Consider the following 21,550-nt stretch of genomic DNA (forward strand, 5'->3'; position numbering starts at 1 on the left):
AGTTAAGAGTGCCAGGTTTAAGAAAGCCAACCCTGTAGGCAAGTTGGTAGAGGCATCTGCTGATCTGGCTGCCCCAGGGCGGCCCATGGTGCTCCTACCTCATTTGACTGTTGCTGCACATTGATGTCGCCTGCCTTCCAGTTTTAGAAGTCAGAAATTGAATTCTTATGTGAAATCTCCTGCATTTACAAATGATAGCAACTGAATTCAGATTTATTTAAACCTCCTAAGACTGGTGAAAACTGAATTTAAATTTACTTAAGCCCTTCAAGGTTGATCAAACTGCAACCCTCCAGCTTGCAGTCTTTTCCATCGTAATTGCCAGAACTTAATGAGGGAAACTTAATGCAATTCACAATAACAACCCCAGAGTAGCTCCTTCAGCAGGCATGTGACACTTTGCCCACAGTTTTTGAAGTACATTTTGAAAATATGGATAGGTTGAACAGACAGCTTGGCCAGCAATCTCTGGGGGGATCAAAACAGTTTTTAAGACTCACCTATATGCTCTGTCTTGTCAACCAATTTACATGTGACAGAGCTAGATTGTCATAATATTTGTTTCTTATTACATAAGTGTGATTAAAAGTAGATGAAAAAAGCAGCCTGACCCTCTAAACATGATGTAGATGCTAACATTAAGGACATACAGAGAATATAAGTGAGAATTTGTTGGTTTGTATTTTGTAGGATTAGCCTTGAACATTGGTGATGACATATTCACTTGAGATTTAAGGGATTTCATTTTTCCCCATGACCCTTAACACACCTGAATTTTATAGAGACTAATCATTTGTAATGATTTTTTTATTCAATATTTATTGGTCACTTACTACATGTCAAATTCTGTGTCAAACAGTAAGGACTCATCTCCTGCTTTTGAGAAGCTCCAGTCTAGCATGAAAGGCAGGTACCTAAAAATTATCACAGCAAAGTAAGATTCATGAACCTTGTAAGACAATGCAAAGAAAAGAGCCAAGTGTCAAATCTGTCCAACTAATTTACCTTTCTTTATGTAACAAATTTGCCTCAGGGGGAAAGAATGTGGAAAAATGTTCAACTTTCTTAAAAAAAAATGACCATAAATATCTGGGTGACTCTCAGGTAGAAGTAACCACATAATTGTGAGGTCACATGTTCAAAAACAGCAAATTTTAAGGCAGTGACAGCAAAGCATCAAACCAAGGGACCCCATGTAACTGCACAGGTTGCATGCCTGTGAAGCTCTGTGAGTTTAGTGTCTTCAAGACACAGGCAGTTCTTAAGAAAAGTAAAGAATTTTTCAATAATTTTATTCTATGGGTCTTCTTTTATTTAACAGTTATGCTATACATGTGTATGTCATCTCTACCAAGGGCTACTGACATGGCAGTAAAATGATAGCCACCTCCTCCAACCTTATGGATCCTATGGTTTCACTGAGAGCTTTCCATGTGATAATTTTTATTACTGCTTCAGTTATGTCTTGACTACCATTTTAGTTAGCATTTTGTTGCCATCACCAACAGACCTCATGAGAACAAGGAGCAGAAGTTTATTTTGGCTCACATTTTCAGAGGTTCAGTCCATGGTCAGCTGACCTCATATCACTGGGCCGAAAGTGAGGCAGAACATCATGGTGGAGGAAAGCAGCTCAAGACATGGCAGCAAAGAAGCAGAGCACCACTCACTGGAGACAAAATACAAACCCCAAAGGCACACCCCCAGTGACCTACCTGCTCCAATCACACCCTACCCTTCCTACGTACGGTTATTGCCCAGTGAATCCATATGAATGGACAAATCCACCAGTTAGGTTACACATCTTACAATCATTTCACCTCTGAAAACTCTTGCATTGTCTCCCACATGAGCTCTTAGGGAACACCGCATATCTAAACCATAACAACTACATTCTAAGAAAAATATTAACAATCCAGTAAGTCTGTTTACTTTTTTGTTGTTGTTTTTAAACATACATTATAAAATCAAAATTTTCAATTTCTACACAAATAAATTTTCTATAAGGAACAAGTGTTATTTTGATTATCAGAAAAACAAAATTCTACTCAGAAGTTCTATAATTCTTGAAACATTTTATTTGTAATATTTACCTTCAGGAAATTTAGAAAAAATATGAGGAAGAAGCTATAACCTTTGTTTTGAATTTTAAACAGTTCCTCTTATTAAACTGAGAAATTTTTGTCACTTGCACAATGGTTTAGCTTCTAGATATATATCTATATGTAGATCAGAAAAATTAAGATGAGTTCTTGGGCTTTCTAAATCTTAAGAGCATTAGGTGATTTGGTTTGCTTTCAGGGCACAGCTAAATAATATTACTACGAGACAGGACTTAGCAAACAGCGCTATGAGACAATGCTATGTGTTTAGTTTGTAGTCAGGATCATACATTCTTTATTCTTTTTTTTTTTTTTTTTTTCGTACTGGGGATTGAATCCAAGGTGCTTAACCGTTAACCACTGAGCCATATCTCCAGATCTTCAGCCCTTCTTATTTTTAATTTTGAGACAGGTTCTTGCTAAATTGCTTAGGGCCCCACTATATTGCTGAGGTTATTCTCAAACTTGTGATCCTCCCGCCTCAGCGTCTTGAGCCACGGGGATTACAGGTGAGAGCCACCCTACCTGGCTTGTCAAGCATTCTTAAAGAACTCTTTTTTCTGTTGGTGAAAGGCTATACTTTATTGATCACTCAATATATATTATCAGGATGCTAGATGTTACACATTATTTAATACTTTCAATGATATTGTGAGATAGATATTAACTTTCATTTTATAGTGCAGGAATTGAAACCAAAAAAAAAAAATTATTAACCTGCCCCAAGTCTTCTAATAACTGGCAGGATTAGAATTAGAATTGAGCATAGATGGTGCTGAAGCTCCTTGGTACTTAGCTGTGTTTTCTCGCTTTCCTTTTTAAAGAGTACCCTGTGAAAGGGAGACATCATAATTGAATGAAAACACTGGAGGAGAATAGGAAAGAATCACTGAGATCAGAATTGTCCTAGGAAGCCTGAAGAACATATGACTTTTTGTAGTCTGCAGAAGAACCATGAGCAACAGAAAGAGGTTTGCAGTAGGGACAGGACAGTGGGTTGTCTCCCCTCCCCGTGCCTCTAGGTCCCCAGCCACCATCATCACACGGGTCAGAAAGAGTGGTCACAGGGCCATTAACACACTGGAACTGGGAACATGATGCTTAACAGAAGCCCAACAGAAGACCATCTCTAGGAAGAAGAGACTGGGATTCAAAGATGAAAAGGAACTGCAAAAGACAACTCAAAAAAGTTTCCTTTTAGTTAGAGGCCCGAGAGAGACAGACAGACAGGGACATAGTAACTCCCAATCATTCCACTGGAACTGGGATTAAAGAGTCACTAGGAGGTGCTGTCTTTGAAAAGCAATCTGACTGGAGAGAAGCCAGAAAGAGCTCAGCTGTGGCTCCATGTACAGCACAACTGTCTTGGTTGGCAAGTCTCTTCGTGGTCAGAGCCTCCAATGTCATCTGACCTGGATTTGATCCATTTAGTGCTTTCTTTTCTTGTTTGGGCATAGTCCCAGTTGTTGCTGCAAATGGAAAAGCTTAGTGGGCAGTGTGGTGTAGACTCAAACCTAAGTCAATATTGAGAAATGCCGTTCTCAGGGCAGCTTTACAAGCATGAGTATTCTCAGATTATAGAAAACATTACTCATCTTCATTCCGTTTTTGTTTATTTTCTGATGCACAAGTCAGCATGTTGAATTCATTGTAACTAACTTCTGCTTATATGCAGGGAAATTGGTTTGCCAAGTGTGTGTGTTTAAAAGCAAATTGTGTAAAACCAGCCAAGAGCCAAGCCACTTGGCCACATGTAGATGCTGAGAAGTATATACTTAATATGGAGTGAAAGCTTTGTATTTGAGACCTTGAAGAAAAAGTATGCAATTTTAAAAAATGTTTGTGAGATGGTGGGTCATTAAAACATCAAATATTTTTGAAGAAATTTAAAAAAAATAAAAATACAAAGGATGATATAACATATCCATATCCTTACCTAGAATTGTAACTATTAACATCTTGTTGCATATTTTTTAAGAGTTTAAATTACTATCATGCTAAGTAAATTAAGCCAATCCCCAAAAAACAAAGGTCAAATGTTTTCTCTGATATATAGATGCTAACACAAAGCAAGGTGTTTGGGGTGGAGGGGAGAATAGAAGTTCAGTGGATTGGACAAAGAGAGGGAATGAAAGGAAGGGGACAGGAATAGGAAAGATAATAGAATGAATCAAGCATAACTTTCCTGTGTTCATATATAAATACACCAGTGAAACTCCACATTATGTATAACCCAAGAATAGGATTCTAATTAGAATAAGATGTACTCCGTGTATGTATAATATGTCAAAATATAATTTGTTATGTACATCTAAAAAGAACAAAAAATTAAAATATAGATTCAAAATAAAATTCTATTTGACCTATTACTTCCAGTCCCATTCTCTTCCCCAGTCTTTCTAGCAATAACTTCTATCATGAAATAAGCATCTTTCCAGTCTGTTCTGAGTACCTTTATATATGTGTATATATTCTTGCCTGTGTATAAAAAGGTAGAAGTTTTATTTCTATATGCACAGGTATGCATCTGTGAGCAATATTGTTTTGTGGAGTGCTATTTTAAAATGTATCAATGTGGTATACTATATGCACAGTAACAGTAGCAGCTAACATTTATGGATTGGTTGCCCTCTGCCTGGAGTTGCATTATCTCAGTCCTTTTAATGGTATTATATGATAAGCACTATGTTTTTTTTAAATTTATCAATCTATTTCTTTTTTAAAATATTTTTTTAGTTGTAGTTGGGCACAATATCTTTATTTTGTTTATTTATTTTTATGTGCTGCTGAGGATCAAACCCAGGGCCTCGCATGTGCCAGGCAAGCGCTCTATTCCTGAGCCACAACCCCAGCCCAGCACTATGGTTTTGATCCCCCTTTTATTGGGAAAGCAAGGTACATAGACTAGTCATCTGCATAGGGTTACATAGCTCGTAAGTGGTGGGGCTGAGAACTAATTCCTTTGACCATCATGCTAGATGCCCTCTTCCCTATATCACTGCAAGAGTCCTCACCCTCAACACTGCATTTCTGATAGCTGTGGTCGTCAGTTTGTAGGAATAGTTTATTCCTTTTTACAATTATGCTGTATGTTCCATAGAATGAATATAACATGCAAACACATTGCATGGTGGTTAAGACTATAAAATTGACATAATGACGTTTCTGTCTCACAGGATTGTCATAAAAATTAAACGGCTTAATTCAAATAAAGCAGGTAGGACAGTACCTGGCACAGATTGAGTACTCCATAAATGTTAGATACTCTTTGCTGTTATCACCTATCCATCAGCCTATTGAACTAATCACTAAGTTGTTTTCAGTTTCTTCCTGTTACCTATCCTGTCACAGTGACAGCCCTGTGTCTGTCATTTTCGGTTGGACATTTCTGTAGGAGAGGAGTTGGTGGCTCGGAGTGTGCATGCTTTCAGTTTTCCTTGACCAAAGACACTGTGCCAGTTTACACTCCCTAGTGCACTGTAGCAGTTCCAATTTCCCACAGCCTCCCTGATGATGTATATTGTCTGACTACTAGAATTGCTGATCTGATGGGTAAGAAATAATATCACTGTCAAATTGGTGAATTTTTTTATTTGTTTTAATTAGTTACACATGACAGTACAATGATCTTGACATATCATACATTTGAATCAGATGGGGTATAATTTCTCATTTTTCTGAGTGTACAGGTTGTGTTTTTATCACAATTTATTGAGCTATACTTCCCACACCATAAAATTCACCCTCTTAAACTGTACAATTCCATGGGGTTTTTTTTTTTTTAGTATATTTACAAGAATGCACAACCATCACCACTATCTAATTTAAGGGGAAATTCTTAACCCATTAGCGGTCATTCACCATTTTCCCCTACCCCTAGCCCGTGTCACTGCTAATCTACTTTCCATCTGTATGGATTTACCTATCCTGGACATTTCACATAAATGGAATCATGTAACATATTTTTTCATGACTGGCTTCTTTCACTTAGCATAATGTTTTTGAGGTCCACCTGTGTTGTAGCAGGTGTCAGTGGCAGCACTTCATTCCTGTTTGTGGCCCAGTAATATTCCGCTGTATGGATATATCACATTTGGTTTATCCATTCAGCAGTGGATGGAAACTCAAATTGTTTCTACACTTGACTACGGGTGACTAATGCTACTAAATGAACATTTTTGTGCAAATTTCATATGGCATGTTTTTAATCTTCTTAGTTATGATTATGTACTTGGCAGTGGAATCGCTGGGTCAGATGGTTACTCTGTTTAATATCTTGAGAAACTGCGGTCCCATCAGCAGTGTCTGAGGGTTCCAATTTCTGCAGATCTTTGTGTCCAACACCATGCTATTGTTTTAATTTTTAACTCTGGCCATCTTAGTGGGTGTGAATTGGTGTCTCGTGGTTTTGATTTGTGTTTGCTTGATGATTACCAATGTTAAGCTTCTTTTCATGTGCTTGTTGACTATTTGCATATCATCTTTGAAGAAATGTCTGTTCAAATTATTTTTGCCCATTGGGAGGAGAGGGTAATTTGTCTTTGTGTTTAGTTATAAGAGTTCTCTTAAGTGAAATAAGCCAGACACAGAAACACAATACTAGGCAATAGTAAATGTTCTATTTACTATTAGTCTAGATACAAGTCCCTACCAGATGTATGATTTACAATGTTTTCCATTCTGTAGATTGTCTTTTTACAAAATTGATGTGAACTGGTGAATTCTGATGTTTGTAGTTCTCAGTGTTTCCTCAAAATTTCAATCTTCAAAATTGCCTCCGTATTCTCTGCTGAGCATGTAACAAACCTGAGGCAATTAAGCAAACACTGCCACGTACCAGAAATGACGACATTGTTCACAAACACAGATGTCCCCTGTTTGCTGTGATGAGCCTCTCAGCCCAGGAAGATTTAGTTGTGACAAAGCAGAGAAGAAGCCTTTTCACCTAATTACAGCTTGAATTTAATAATGAAAAGCTTTGAAAATCCATTTCTATACAGTCTAACAACATTTTGGTCAATAATAGACCACATATCCCATAAAATTATAATGGAGCTGAAGATTTACTATTGCCTAGTATTTTTGCTGGGCCTTATCTCTTTTATTATAATTATTAATGTGTTAATTGTACAAATTGATGGGTTTTACCGTGACATTTGCATACATGCATATATCATGCCCACATTTATTCTACCCTGTCTTTTTCTTCCTCCCCTCCCTCATCCCTAATATTCCCTTTTCTACTTTCAGGTCTTTTTTTCTTCCCTCCAATTTCTACATATGAGAGAAAATTACAATACCTGTCTTCCTGTATCTGGCTTATTTTACTTAACATGATGTCCTCCAGCTCCATCCTTTTTTTCTGCAAATGACATGATTTTATTCTTCTTTATGTCTGAATAATACTCCTCTATGTATGTATACCATACTTTCTTTATCAATCTGTCAATGGGCACTGACACTGATTCCATATCTTGGCTCTTGTGAATAGTCTTGCAGTGAACATGGGCATGCAGGTATCTGTTTTATATGCGACGTCATCTTTTTCAGATAAATACCCAGGAGTGATATAGTTGACTCATATAGTAGTTCTATTTTAGTTTTTGGAGGAACCTCCATACTGTTTCCCATGATGTCTGTACTAAGTCACATCCTCTTGTTGCCTCTCAGCCTGGGCATGAAATGGGTTTCATTGTCTAGATGCTGGGAAGACACTCTGTGAGGAGGGTTGTAGTAGAAAAATCACCTCACGGTGCATCTCTCAGCACATGTCCCCATTGTCAAGTGACACATGACTGTTTTTTCAAAACACTGGTTGTTTCATTCAGATTCCTTTAAAATTCCATTTAACCTGACCTCTTCCTTTTTCTTTTTTCCTTTTTTCTTTTTTTTTTCCCTCATCTCCCTTCCCTGCTCCCCATTTCTGTTTCAGATTGAAAATGGCTCAAGCATCAGTCAGCAAGTTGACATCAGAGAAGAAAGTGGAGACAAAGAAAATCAATCCCACTGCCAGTCTGGTGAGACTCTGTTTTCAACATAACCTCCCGATTTTTTGCTATAACTGAGGAGCACCCAGGAGTGTGTCTGAATTTAAAGGCTAAAACTCAAGGATGAAGCATAGTATCTGGATCCTCAGTTCCCATCCCAGAATAGCACATGGTAAAAATGAATATGTGTGGGTGAGGGAACAAAATGTGGCTTCCTTTTCCCCCTGAAAACTCAACAAGGTCATTTCTGATAAACCAGATTTCATCACTTGCCATTTCACAGCCTTCCACACTCTACCCACACAATCCCCATTATCTCAAAGTACTTTTCTCCTGAAATGTTCAAGCATATTCACCCTCATCAATTGCTTTCCCCCATTAAAGAAAGGGGCAGGATATTCCATGTTGATGGTTGAGGAAGCTGAGATGTGGGAAGGTACAGCCTCCCTGCTGTCACTGGCAAATGGATAGCAAAACCCAGCACCCCAGATGGGTGCCCTGATATCTCCATGTTGGAAATCAGTGGTCTACTTGGACTTTCTACATTTGATAGAAAGTTGTCCCCAAAGTCCAATTTTTAGTAGGGATCACACTGAATTGCTACCCAAACATCTCAAACAATACTCAGAACAAAGGTTAGGAACCCAGGATATTGGCAGGGAGACTGCCTGCACTCACATCCCAGCTCTACAACTTAACAGTTGTAAAACCTTAGTAAAATGATTTTGCTTCTTTCTTCAGTGAAAAGAGAGAAACAATAACTTCAGTTTAGGATTATTTTGCATAAACTGGGAAAAGACAGGTTGTCCATAATAGGAACTTGATAAATGTTAGCTATTTCTCTTGTTTACTGTGAATTCCAGCACTTTTGGTGGATCCTGCAGTAGGGAACAGGAGTGGTAAGTGAGAGTATCACTCTCCTCACTTTGCATTTTAAGCCCTGCATTTTCTGAGGCCTGATATCTCACTTATTTTGTCCTTTCATATAGCAAGTGCTATTTGCCAGCTTCTTTAAATCCTTTGAAAGATCCCTGTGGGGTCGGAGTTATAAAATGGGATAATTTGTTTATTGACCATGATACCTCTTGTAACAACCCCATCAGCAGCTAAATGAATGTTTCATGAAATGGAGAAGTCAGGTAGAGCAGGGTTTAGTGCCATAGCCGCTTTCTAAATAGACACACCACACCCCACAGGGTACAGACCCATTTCATGAGGCATTTATTGTACTTATCTGTGTGATTTTCAGAGGCAGTGAGCTCAACTTTGATTTTTTGTCTTTCTCTTTCATCAGCCTCTGGCCCTTTTTGGGGGCCTCAATTCTGACTTTTATAGCCAAATTTGTTCCCCAGGGTTGGAGAGAATGGAGTCAGCCCTGTAGACAAAGGGGAAGTTGAGTTTACAGTGGCACCTTTTGTAAGTGGACCTTCTTTATGAGCAAGCTCCCAACTGTGATCCTCAGCTTGTTAGAGTTGTTATGTTGTTCTCCTGTTTGTTTATGAGGGTGGTTGGAAATTAGGAAAGAGCTTATAAACTGATCCCTGAATCAGTTTCACAAGCAAGGGTTGAGGTCCAGACTCAGGATGCAACGTGTAAAACTGCATCAACTTCAGTTTGTATCCAGCCCAGTGTAGTCATGCACTGTAACATCCCAGATCACAGGCACCTGAGGGTCACTTCCCAAAGGGTTCCTCTTGACCTTTTGAAAGGAATGCTCTCTCCCCTTTTCCTTCCCAGGTTATTTCCACTCCCTTAGGAGCAGATAGATCCATCCCCACCATGTTTAATTTATTTACTTCCATAGAATTATAGAAGCAGCAAGGGTCCGCATTTCTGTTGTGTTCCTTCCTGTATGTTGTGCATTTTCCCATAGGTCTTTCATGCCCTCCCCGCCGCTTTTTTATTTATTTTTGTTTCTATTAGTTCAATTTATTTTATTGGTACATTATAATTATATGTAATACTGCAATTCATTGTGACATATTCATGTATGCACACAGCATAATTTGATTGATTTTATTCTCCAGTTCATTTTAATCATCCTCCCCTGTCCCCTCCTGCCTCTCCTGATCCCTTCCTCTACTCTACTGTCCCCCTTCTATCTTCATGGGTTCCATCCCTGCCCATTTTTTCCTCTTTTCCCCATTTTTTCCCTCTCTAGCTTCCATATATGAGAGATAATACAATCTTTGAGTTTCTGAGTTTGCCTTATTTCACTTAACATAAAGCTCTTAAGTTCCATCCATTTAATATCAAATGACACTATTTCATTCTTCTTTATGACTTAGTATAATTCTACTATGCATGTATACCACATTTTCTCTATCCAGTCATCCGTTGACAAACACCTAGGCCTATTCCATTCTTGGCTATTGTGAATTGTGCTGCTGTAAACATGGCTGTGCATATATCACTATAGTACAATGATGTTAAATCTTCTAGATAAATACAAGATGTGGTACAGCTAGGTCACATGGTGATTCCATGCCTAGTATCTCCATACTGATTTCCACAGTAGTCATATTAATTTACAATCTCATCAATAGTGCCTGCCCATCCCTTTTAGAAGACCATTCTGGGGAAGAAGTGCAGGGAAAACAGAGCAGAACATCCACAGCAAACTGGGACCTTCTGCCATTCTGCTAACCAGAGCCTGGTGGTCCTCTGGTTGGATGGCATCTGTTCAGTTCTACCAAGTTGCTCAGTTGCAGATACTTCCAACTTGGAAACAGTTGTTGTTGTTGTTGTTGTTGTTATTATTATTATTATTATTATTATTATTATTATTATTATATCTCAAGCCCCCACAAATTATTTCTTGGGCATTCCCTAATGCCAACATTGGGCCCAGGACGAGGTGGGAGTACTTGAGTAACACCATAGAGTTAAGGTGTTTGTCACAAAAGAGAATAGAACAGCCCAGACTAGCCTGGCCTGGTAAAGACAGTGTTCTGGTGGATGGAGTTGGTTGATGGGCTGGTTGTACACTTTTTTTTTTTTTTTTTTGATATGTTTTGAGGGTAGTAATGGTGATAGATTGTTAGGAGCAGGTAACTGAGGGATTTGATAGAGACCTCTCTTTCCCAGGGCATCTGGTACAATTTCTCTCAGCATTCTAGACCAGAATTTGAAAAATTTATTAAAATTTTTTTTTAAATTTGATAAAAATGATAATAAATCTGTTTTTCTCCTTAAACAACAGAAAGAAAGACTGCGTCAGAAGGAAGCCAGTGTGACCACCAATTAAGATGGAGACATAAGAAAATGAGGATGGCGAGCTGTGGATCCCTGCAGCGCTGCAGGAAGCTCTTGAAAGATTTGTTACTAAATGTCTGTCTTACTCAGTCCTTTCTGAGGTGTCTGCAGGGAGCGCCCTGTGCCTTCTTAAAAGTCCCTTATTAGGCCACAGGAGCAATGAAAGCTATTTAAGGAAACGCTGCAAGAGTACTGGATAATTGTTTCTTATAGAAGTTCAAAGTACACTCCATTATAAGACCAGAAGAAATAACAAGATTTTCCAAATTTTTTTAAAAGCTGAGATTTCACACTTTCTGTCCCAAACTTGATCTTTACAATCTGGTCACAGAAGAGGATCTTTCATGACAGTTGCCTTAAGGACAGTTTAAGCCTTGGTTTTTACATGTTGCTGTTTTGATATTTAGTTTATTGGTCTTAATTTTGATCATGTTGCAGCAAGATCCTATGGTATCTTTCTTGCCAACAATGTGGAAGCTAACCAAAATTGTTCATGAAAACAATTCCCCACACTAGGGAAATGATGATGCTGTCGTTGTTCATGCAATGGAAGGGAGACAAAATGGAATCGTGTGTGGGCAGAGAAGGGGCATAAGTGGCCATAAAGTTCATTCAGAGAATGTTATGATACTGGGAGTTGATCTCGGCCATTAAGCAAGGCCAATTGTTTTATTTTTATATCAGTTCATTGTGGGTTCCTGAACCAGCAGAGATTCTGCACCCCCACCTCCAGCAGAAACAGTAACACCTGAGCAGGGACAGCCTTGGCAAAGTCAGTGCATCTGTTTGAACAAGCAACGCAGGGGCATAGCACCGTGCATGTTTCAGATCCATTGTGAATGGGTGATGGATGCCATCATGTACCCAAGTTCCACATCATGTCCTGGGACTTGTGGCTGGACCTCTCCCACCACCCCCAGGAGATGGTTTTCAGACAAGAAGGTAAATGCCACTGGTGCCTTTTTTATCATGGCCTTGGCTGACAGGCATGTGAAATAGGGTTAGCCGGGGGTATTGGCTGGCACAACACTTAAGTTCTTTACAGAAAAATGAAAAGAAGGTAAAATATATCAATATTAAACTTTGAGTAGAATATCAGGCCTAGGTAGCTCTTTCTGACCCTGGCTCTTGATTCACAGAGGAAAACCGCTTTGGAAATCTACCTGATATTTTCCCTTTCAAGCCATTACTCTTTGAATCTGTCCTATGAGGGGATAAGAAGAGAGACTGGAGTCAGCTTTCTCCTCCAGTGGTGGGGACAGTCTAGAGGTGAACAGTAATCTTATGTCCCATCCAGATCCACTGCCATCTATGTCATGCCCCTTGCCCTAGCATCCTTCTAGAACCTCCGAACTTGCCAGGTGCCCAAGTGTCTTCCCAGGATATGCCTGCCAATCATCAGCCCCTGAACTCAGGGACATTCCTGTAATAGATTGAGCTAATGAAAGCAGCACCATACCTGTATACAGTGCAAACCTCAGAATCAAGACTACACAAGTGAGATCAATGAAGTCACAGGCACTAACCAGATTTTCTGATGGTCACATGCTTGGATTTTTTTAAATTCAAAATGAAGGAATGAAACTGAATGGATAAACAGATAAGGAAATTACTGGACTAGAAAGACCTGAAGTTGCTTGTGAGCAAGAAGTTTTCCCTACTGCTTTCCTATTGTTTCTCCTGGTTTTCACATAACTGTGAAGAAAATGAAGGAAATTCATCAACTTAAGGCAAATTTCACTTACAGTCATCCTGTACTCCATGACATTCTTTCTATTATGATGATGCAGAAAAAAAATGCCAGTTTTGTCCATGCCACACAAATTATCTCTGCATTCAGCAAGGTCAGCATAAGTCTAGATCCTTATGGATGTGATGGAAGGGAGCACAGGAGGCTTTTGGCAAAGCCACTGCTATGCACCTCAGGTCTCTAAGTAGAATGCCCATGAGAACATGACACTGTCACTGTGTCCTTCAAGGACTCCCTCTCAGGGAAACCATGATGAAGAATTAGGAGCGGAAACATGAGTTTGAGAGTTAGACAAATGCAGCCCAACTTGGTGATTGAGCTAATGAAAGCAGCACCATACCTGTATGCAGTGCAAACTGCTGCAAAGTTCCTGTTTCTAAAGGTCTGCCTGCCTCTGTGGGGGAAGCTTAATAGGTTTGTAACACTAAAATGTATTTCATGAGCATTTTAAAGCACATGGCAGAATATCCACTATTCTCTTCCAGTTTGAGTCCTCTGTTATCTAATCTGAAATGCCACCTCCTAAATCTACCACTGCAGACATTGTCTTCATTTCTACCTTAAGTTCATGCTCAATGAAGGTAACAGTTTGCTTCAGGCAGTGCACCTATAACAATCTGAAGGCCTTTAAAAAGGTCCCTCTAAAATGCAGTTGAGTTTGTGTTAAATGCAGCAGGTATGTTTAAACTTTTCACAGAGAGGACATGTTTGCAATACTAGTTGGCAGCTGGAGCACTTTAGAAAAGCAGGGTTTAATGGGCTTCTCTAGGCACAGCTCTCCATGAACTAGACAGGAGAAAGACCAGCATTGCCACCCTGCATTTAACCACACTCACACCTGATTCACTAGCAAAATGCTAAGAAACCTTCCCTGATAAACAGCTTTGTCTCTTCCCAGTCAAGATTCATTAGCTCAGAGGACACAGTTTGGCAACAGTTCAAATTCTTGCATGTGCCACTGGCAATAATTATAGAGCACACAGGTAGACAAGCTATTGTGCTAAAATATAAACACATTAGGAAAAAGACAGCATCAGGCCTCTGCAGTGTCCAATATTAGGTTAGGAAGTGTGCCATATGATTTTTAATCTGAGAAGAGGCAGCTTACAAGAAAAAAAGAGGGAAAGTGTGGCCTAGCAGAAGGATAGACATATGATGATGCAGAGGCCCTGGGGGTCACAGGTGATGGTTCTGCTGCTGCATCCTCGGATTGAGGTCAATGAGATCTTTTCACAATCTCGTGGCATCTACCTAGGAATTATGGAAAAAGAACTTCTAAAATCTGAGAAGTAAATAAGGAAACCCAGTGGTGCTACTATACCTTTAAATGTTCCAGCTGAAACAAATTGCCAACACAGTTGAAAAATTGAATATTAGATTGAATACTGGGTAGGGGAGAGGTTTTAAAACCCCCTCCCAGGAAGGAGAATTGAAGCTGCAAACCTACTGAGCTTCCTTTTTTCATGAGTACCCTAAGGAAAGGTGTCTCCTAAATGAGAAGCTCATGTTACTGGTGAAGAAACTGGAAAAAAAAAAAAAAAAAAGAGAGCGAGAGAGAGAAATAACCCTTCAGCAAAATAAAGAAGTAATTGGTATGGTTTTTCTAAAGTCTACAGTTAGATCTAGTAGAAGAGATAGAAATGTATTTTCAGTAATGATTTGCCTATTGTCCTTATTGTAGGCTGTGCTGCCTACAACAGGGACGTTTTTGTTTTAATGATATTTTTGATTCCTTTACAGTTTTGTATTCTCAGTGCTAGCTCTACTTCTCCCCTTCAGGCACCACTGATGCAGGTCATTGCAGGCAGCAGCACAGCAGATTACACCAGTCAGTGTGAATTAGCACTGCAGACCTGCAGATTCTCCTTTCCAGCAAGCAGATTGGAGCCTTGGTGGGGGAATTTCTTCGTTTTCTGGCATCCTAAGTCAGAATATTTTGTAGTACTCATTCCCCCCACCCCCCCAAAAAAAACAAATAAAACCAATCTGGGGCATTATATGGTGAGGAAAAATGAAATCCACAAAATAGAGCCTACCCTAAATATCTGATCTAAATATCAACTATGTCATTTTGTCAATTAATTTAAATTGGGTTGAAAAGTTGCTAGCAAAAAGAATGTTTAACTTGAACTTCATTTTCTTTGATCCTGTATATTGTAATTAGAAAACAAAAAAATGGATAAAATTTGTGGATAGGAAAGAGAAGCTACAGTGGCTACTGCATGAACTGCCTGCTGCCCACATGAGACAATTTTAAGAAATTAGACAGTTTTAAGAAATATGGATTTGAAATAACCAAAGATTGTCCTGGAAATTTAAAAAAAAACATAAAAGAAGACATGATATAATAGTTGGGATGTGGGCATATTAGACCATTAAAATGTCCTCCCTCTGGTTCTCTTAGGAGCCATTTAGGAACGTGTGGAACACCCAAAAGACCATGAATACCACATTTCACAGATCAGCCATTTTATCTTTGGGGATCCTACAACTGAATAGAGTGGATTAGATAAAAATACAGATTTTTCATTCATGTCAGCTACTTTTTCTTTTCTTACAGCACAGGGGAGCCAAGTCTATGTGGCCAAGCTGATAGGATTTGAAAAGAATGGATAATTTTTAGCCTTTCCAAGACGCAAATAACTTTTGTTATATGAATTTCCATTTTCCAGCTATAGAGAGAGCAACTTAGCTACTTAGCAGCTATTACTGGTACAGAATTGGCTTAAAGAAAAGCATCTTTTCTTTAAGAAAAAGATCTTCTTTAAGAAAAAGGCTCAGCAGATCTTCTCTTTACACTTACAGAACAGTATTCCTAATGCCAGTAGCAATTGAATCCAGACATAAATGGACTTGATTACACAGCTTTGTGTGACTGAGAGGCCCACTCTCTGTCATTTCTACATACTCATCATGTTGACACCTTGTAAGAGGCACTGAATTTTAGTTTCACAATTCTTCATTTCTCTTCCCAAGGAGTGGGCAACCTACCAAATACTCCCAAATCAACGCTTTGCTGGGAAGTAGTGAATTTCAGAGAGTTTTAACATGTTAAAGTTGAAGCCAATTTAGTAGCCCTATTTGTTCCAAGACTCTTAACCAATAATGTGATATAAACACATTATATTGCATTTGGGAAATCTGTGTAGTTAACAACTTGCTTGGAAACGTGAAGTTATTAAAATGGCAGGTAGCTAACTGTGTCTCTTAAGTCATCATGACATTCCTCCCAACAAAGAGATTAAGGAAGCAAATCAAGCCTCATGAATGAGGTTGGCTGTCCTCAAGTAGTAATTGCTGGACTGATTTTCCCCTTGATCCAGCCCTTCTTCTAACTATCCTGGGGATAACCAATAGCCTTCCCTTCTCTGATATCATGGTTCCTTTAAGTCCATAGCTCACATGAACTTCAGATGTTATTGCATATTACATCAAGTACTTGATCAAGAGAAACCTAACAATCTCAATTTTTATATGAAAGTGGTAAATAAAACCATTAGGTTATTCTGCATTCCATTTGTGCTTGTATAGCTCTCTATTTTTTTAATCTTAGGTATACATATCTCCTAAAGACTGACACATCTACTTCTGTAGGCCTTTCTTTTTTTAATGCTTTGTGTGAAACTTGATGGTATTCAGCTAATAAAATGCACATGTACTCATAGATTCAGGCACAAATTAATATCTAAAGTGTTTGGAACAAACAACTTTCTACCACATTTGAGCTATCTCATAGGCTGAGTGTTCCCCTAAATTCTACGTGAGGAGCTCTCTACCTTTGAAACAGTAAGCATATCTTAAAAGAGAATGACTGTTTCCCGCAAGTATAGTATGAGTTTCCTGTGCATTATCTTAGCATATTGCATAAGATATCAGAAGTTCTCAGGCACATTAGCAGTGGTTTGTCAATGTCTTTGTTAAAGTTGTACCTGCTTTCCTTCATTGTTCTCTAAAGAGCTTTCTTCCACTTTCATCTTCAGAAGCAAATGCATTTTTGATAGTTTGGCTGGGTTATCTCTCCAAGTTAATCTTTCCAAAGTGAGAGGCTACTCCCACAGACCACTGCATGTACAGGAAAATTATTCTCTACCTCCCATGGCATGAATGATAGATGTTCAGAAACAAACATCTCTCTGGGGATTGTTGGCATGGATTCTGAATTCTACTTTCTTTCTGTGAGGTATATAAAAAGGAACATTTAGCATGCAAAGTTGTATTGCTCTTTCTAATAAGAGACTAGAAGGACATTTAAAATGTTTAAATTTTAGATATGCTTGCATGAACTATAAATAGCTCTTTTTTCCCCTTCTTGCCAATTTGTCTCTGATTATAATCTTATTCATATTCTTACCATCAAGGTATAAAGAAGGTAGTCTCAGCACCTCTGAGACTGTGTCCTGCATAAGTCTTGAAAGATGTCTATTTTCATTGGAAATAAACCAACCAGAAAGGGGGAAAGTCTAGTCTAGTAATTATTCAGTTTGCCTACAGTGATGGGGTCTACCAAAGGCATGGGTCTAGTCTAAAATCATTAATTTTATGATTCTTTAATTCTGCAGTTTCTCAAGACAAAAATAATGTGACCCTACCATCAGCTGGATTTAAAACTTTTGAGGAGTTTTTATGCATTAGGAAATAAGGATGTTTCTTTAATAGCATCAAAGATTCTCCTAAGAAGATAGAAACTTAAATTAGAAATTGGATAATTTTTAAGAATCTTTAGAGGACGCATGTCATTGATTCATCGTTGCCTTTTCCTTTCATTGAACTGTAATTAGAATAGTGTGGGAAGCACAATGCCCTTGGACTTTGATTTAGAGGATCGTGCTTTGGCCTGGAAAATGAGCATTGGCCTGCCTGCCTTGAACCTAAGTGAAATCAGTTAGCATCCTAATATGAATCAGATGTAACAGAAATGTAAATTATTTCAAGATCCTTTAGGTTTTAATTTTCTTAGTGACACCCTGGACCTTGTATGCTGCCTCCTAAAATGCATTTGATCCATACAGTGGTCTTCAGTTCAGATTTGTGAGATGTCAAGCAATGGAAGGAGGGAAAAAAGTAGGAGGCAGGGGACTAGAAATTTTTAACAAAGCCAGTTCAATATTTTGCTGATCCCATTCATTTTGTTTGAGAACTGGTGATTTTTGCCATAGTTGTAATCAAAGGAAGCTTTTTAATGGAAACTGAGCGATCTCTATTAGGCAAGTAGGCATGCCCAATATATTGTATTGGTCGGTGGCAGATGTGCTGGGAAAGCAGGTACCCCAGTGAAACTGGTGCATGCTGTTTCAGTAACTCGATCAACTTCAGATCTGCTTCCATGGGGTTGCTTGTTCATGGACCTGCCTGTTTTCTCTGGCCTTCTTTCGTTTTTCCCTTTTCTGGACGTAGGCCTCAGCCTCTCCCCTTCCTTCACATCCCACAGCTAGTCTTTCCTAACTGAGTCTTTACGGTTTCTCCCCAACCCAACTCTTTTTCACATCCCTGCATCATAGACACTGAATATCTCCCTGGGCCCCTTCTCCACCCTCTCACACCCTGTGCTCCACCACTGGATGGGGAGCTCCACTGTCACCAAGGAGCCAGAGTGAGACACACTGCTGGGACTGCCTCTTGTTAATGTCAGCGTCACCTCATCATTTAGGCCAAAGGAAAATCCATAAAAGAGATGGAAAGTGCATTTATTTTTCATTTTATTTTACTTTATTTTAAGAGGGTTGGATTCAGGTTTGCAGGGAGTGTTCTAGTCCTCAATTTTTCATAGATTTTACTTTAAAACTATCTAATTAGGGAATACTCTTTTGATAAACTTATAAGTCAGACCAGGTCACAGCTGTGATAAAGAAGACTCAGTTTGACTTTCAAGTAACTTTCTGTGCTGCCAGACAAATTTGACTTCTGTGCAAACATTTTGAATCAGACTTATTATTGCCACTCCATTCTTACCACTCACTACTCATGATTCAAACATTATCCCTAAGCTGAATCAGGATGTTGACATTTTGTGGTCAATTTCACATTAACAGTAACTATTGCACTCTTAAAAGCACTTAAAGAAAGTGTAAGCATGTCTTAAATAGTCTACTGTTTGACCTGGTAAAATCTTGGCTTTTCTGTTTAATTAAGTATTAGACTAATCTGAAGATGTAACTTTTAAGGGACTTTGAGCAATAACAAAGACAGTTGGGGAAAAGGAGAAGGCACTTTAAAGACATGAAACCTTACATTACACGCTCTTGGATATTTTTAAATATAAGCTAATTCGATTCAGGTATTTTTCCCTTTACATTTTTAAGAATATGTATTTCTAATTTGTTTGCATATTTAATTTTGTCAAAGCTGAGAACTGCTCATAAGTTAAATTTTTACATGTAATTTGCAACCAAATGAAGTATTTATTTTTAAAAAGAAAAGGTGAAGGAAACAATATTGATTTGTACATAATGAAAATGTGTGTATGTGTGTGTGTGTATATATATATACATATATATATTTTCCTCCTTGACACCACTTGGTCAATTTATTAAGTGTATTTTTGTACATAGAATATATTGGTTAGAAAAATGTAGATTGTCTATTCTAAGAATTCTCTGTGATAGATTATATTTATCCTAATCTATTGATACCTCTATTAATTTGTTTCAAGAGATACAACTATATTTTTTGGAATTTGCAGAGAATTGCATTCATGGCTTCCAATTGTAAATATGCTAAGGGTATTTTAATAAATCCTGGTTTCAAGTCCATCTGGTGTGCAATGCAGATTTGTTTACAGGAAGCACTTAAAGTGGTATCTAAACAGTACTCTAATGTAGAAAACACCAGTATTTCTAACTTGCATTGCCACTCATGCAGTATTGCTGCTGAGCTGCAAGATCTAAGTCCCAATAAGTCAATTGTATTTCCTTCTTTCTCCCCTATTTATGGTAGACTTAGGCTTTGGTAAACCCAACTAGGCTGTGTCATCACTTGGCAGAAGGCAGAAGGCAGAAGGCAGAAAGGCAAAGAGGCAAAAGGAGGCCCAGCTAGCTCTTTTATATGGTATCAATACCACCCATGAAAACAGAGCCCTCTCCCCTATCACTTCTAGCTTATCTCTAAATACTGTTACAAGCAATTAAATTTCAACCTGAGTTTTAGAGGAGACGTTCAAACCTTGGCACAGGCCATAAACTTCTAATACAAAACATTCCAGCTCAGTCTTCATCTTCCCAAGTGATTATATTCATGGAATTAAAAAGCTTAAAGTTGACTGCATGGACCCTACCTGCATTACTTTGTTTTGAATACCTTCTGAGTCTAAATAACACTTGCCTCATGGACATCTTTATGTGATGAAGAATGATAAGAGAGGGTAACCGTGTTAGTGGACAAAACAACCCAAAACTTAGTGCATTAAAGCAACAATTAGCTTCTATTGGTCAAGGATTTGGAAAGAGAAAACTTAACTTGGTAGCTCTCTCTCTCTCTCTCTCGGAGCCTCTCATAAGTTTATAGTAAAATGACAGTAGGATCTTTCATCAGCTAAAAACTGGAAGGCTTGAATGAGGCTAAGAAGTGCACTTCCAAGGTAGCTGACTCAGCGAGCACATTGGTGCTGTGTCCAGGCTGGAAGCCTCAGCTGCCCTCCACTGAAGCTTACTCGAATGGTCCAAGGGAAATGTAATGCTTTCTTTGACCAAAGGTAAGAAGTCACACCTGGTCACTCATCGCCCTCTATTGCTTGAGGCATTTATGAAGGTCTTCCCAGATTAAGAGAGTAGAGAATTAGAACCCATCTTTTGATGGAATAATGTCAACCACATTGCAAAGGTTTGTGGGATGGGATATGGATTGGAGCAAACATCTTCGAAAAATACACTCTATCGCAATGCCCCACCATATTCTATCTAGTTTTAGTCTTCCTTCTCTTGTTATTTTTGTCTTAAAATGAAATTTCAGATTTGTTTTTCAAATTTTTCCTTACAACTTTTCTGCAAATTTTCCCTCCTATTGCCAGCATATCAGAATACAGACATTTTGTCTTGCTTCTCTGAATAAAAGAGACATTGTTCACCTGAAAGAAATGAGACATATTCTAAAAATTAATAAACAGAGGAGAAAGGAGAGACTCAAAAGTGATCCTAGGATTTTACTCCAAAATCATATGCCTGTGTTTCCAATCACATGAGGGGGAATGTGAAGCCGAATTACAAACAGCAAGTAAAATCACAACTTCTCAGTGGCTTAGAATGGAGTTCACACAATAGCTATTATATTAAAAAGAAAGGAAATTCTGACACATGCCACAGTATAGGTTGACCTTGAAGACATAATGCTAAGTGAAATGTCAGGCACAAAGAAACTAATATTGCTGAGTGTGGTGGCACATGCCTGTAATCCCAGCAACTCCAGAGGCTGAGGTAGGAGGATCACAAGTTCAAAGCCAGCCTCAGAAATTTAGCAAGGACCTA

The 21,550-nt window shown here is 38.5% G+C and overlaps 1 protein-coding gene across 5 annotated transcripts in view; it reads left to right on the plus strand.

The window, feature by feature from the left end:
* The window catches only part of Fmn1 (formin 1), a 401,580-nt gene extending 381,737 nt beyond the window's left edge, over positions 1-19,843 (plus strand). For all 5 annotated transcript variants that reach the window (XM_058584664.1, XM_058584665.1, XM_046461452.2 and 2 more), the window contains 2 exons: positions 8,035-8,119; positions 11,292-19,843. In XM_058584664.1, the coding sequence (XP_058440647.1) occupies positions 8,035-8,119; positions 11,292-11,336 (130 nt within the window). In that variant the 3' untranslated portion in view covers positions 11,337-19,843. The remainder of the gene's footprint in view (positions 1-8,034; positions 8,120-11,291) is intronic.
* The last annotated feature ends 1,707 nt before the right edge of the window (positions 19,844-21,550 follow it).

Source organism: Marmota monax, unplaced genomic scaffold, assembly GCF_021218885.2.
Source record: "Marmota monax isolate L192 unplaced genomic scaffold, Marmota_monax_Labrador192_F-V1.1 WCK01_AAM20220418_F8-fsc00001, whole genome shotgun sequence".
Lineage (NCBI taxonomy): Eukaryota > Metazoa > Chordata > Mammalia > Rodentia > Sciuridae > Marmota > Marmota monax.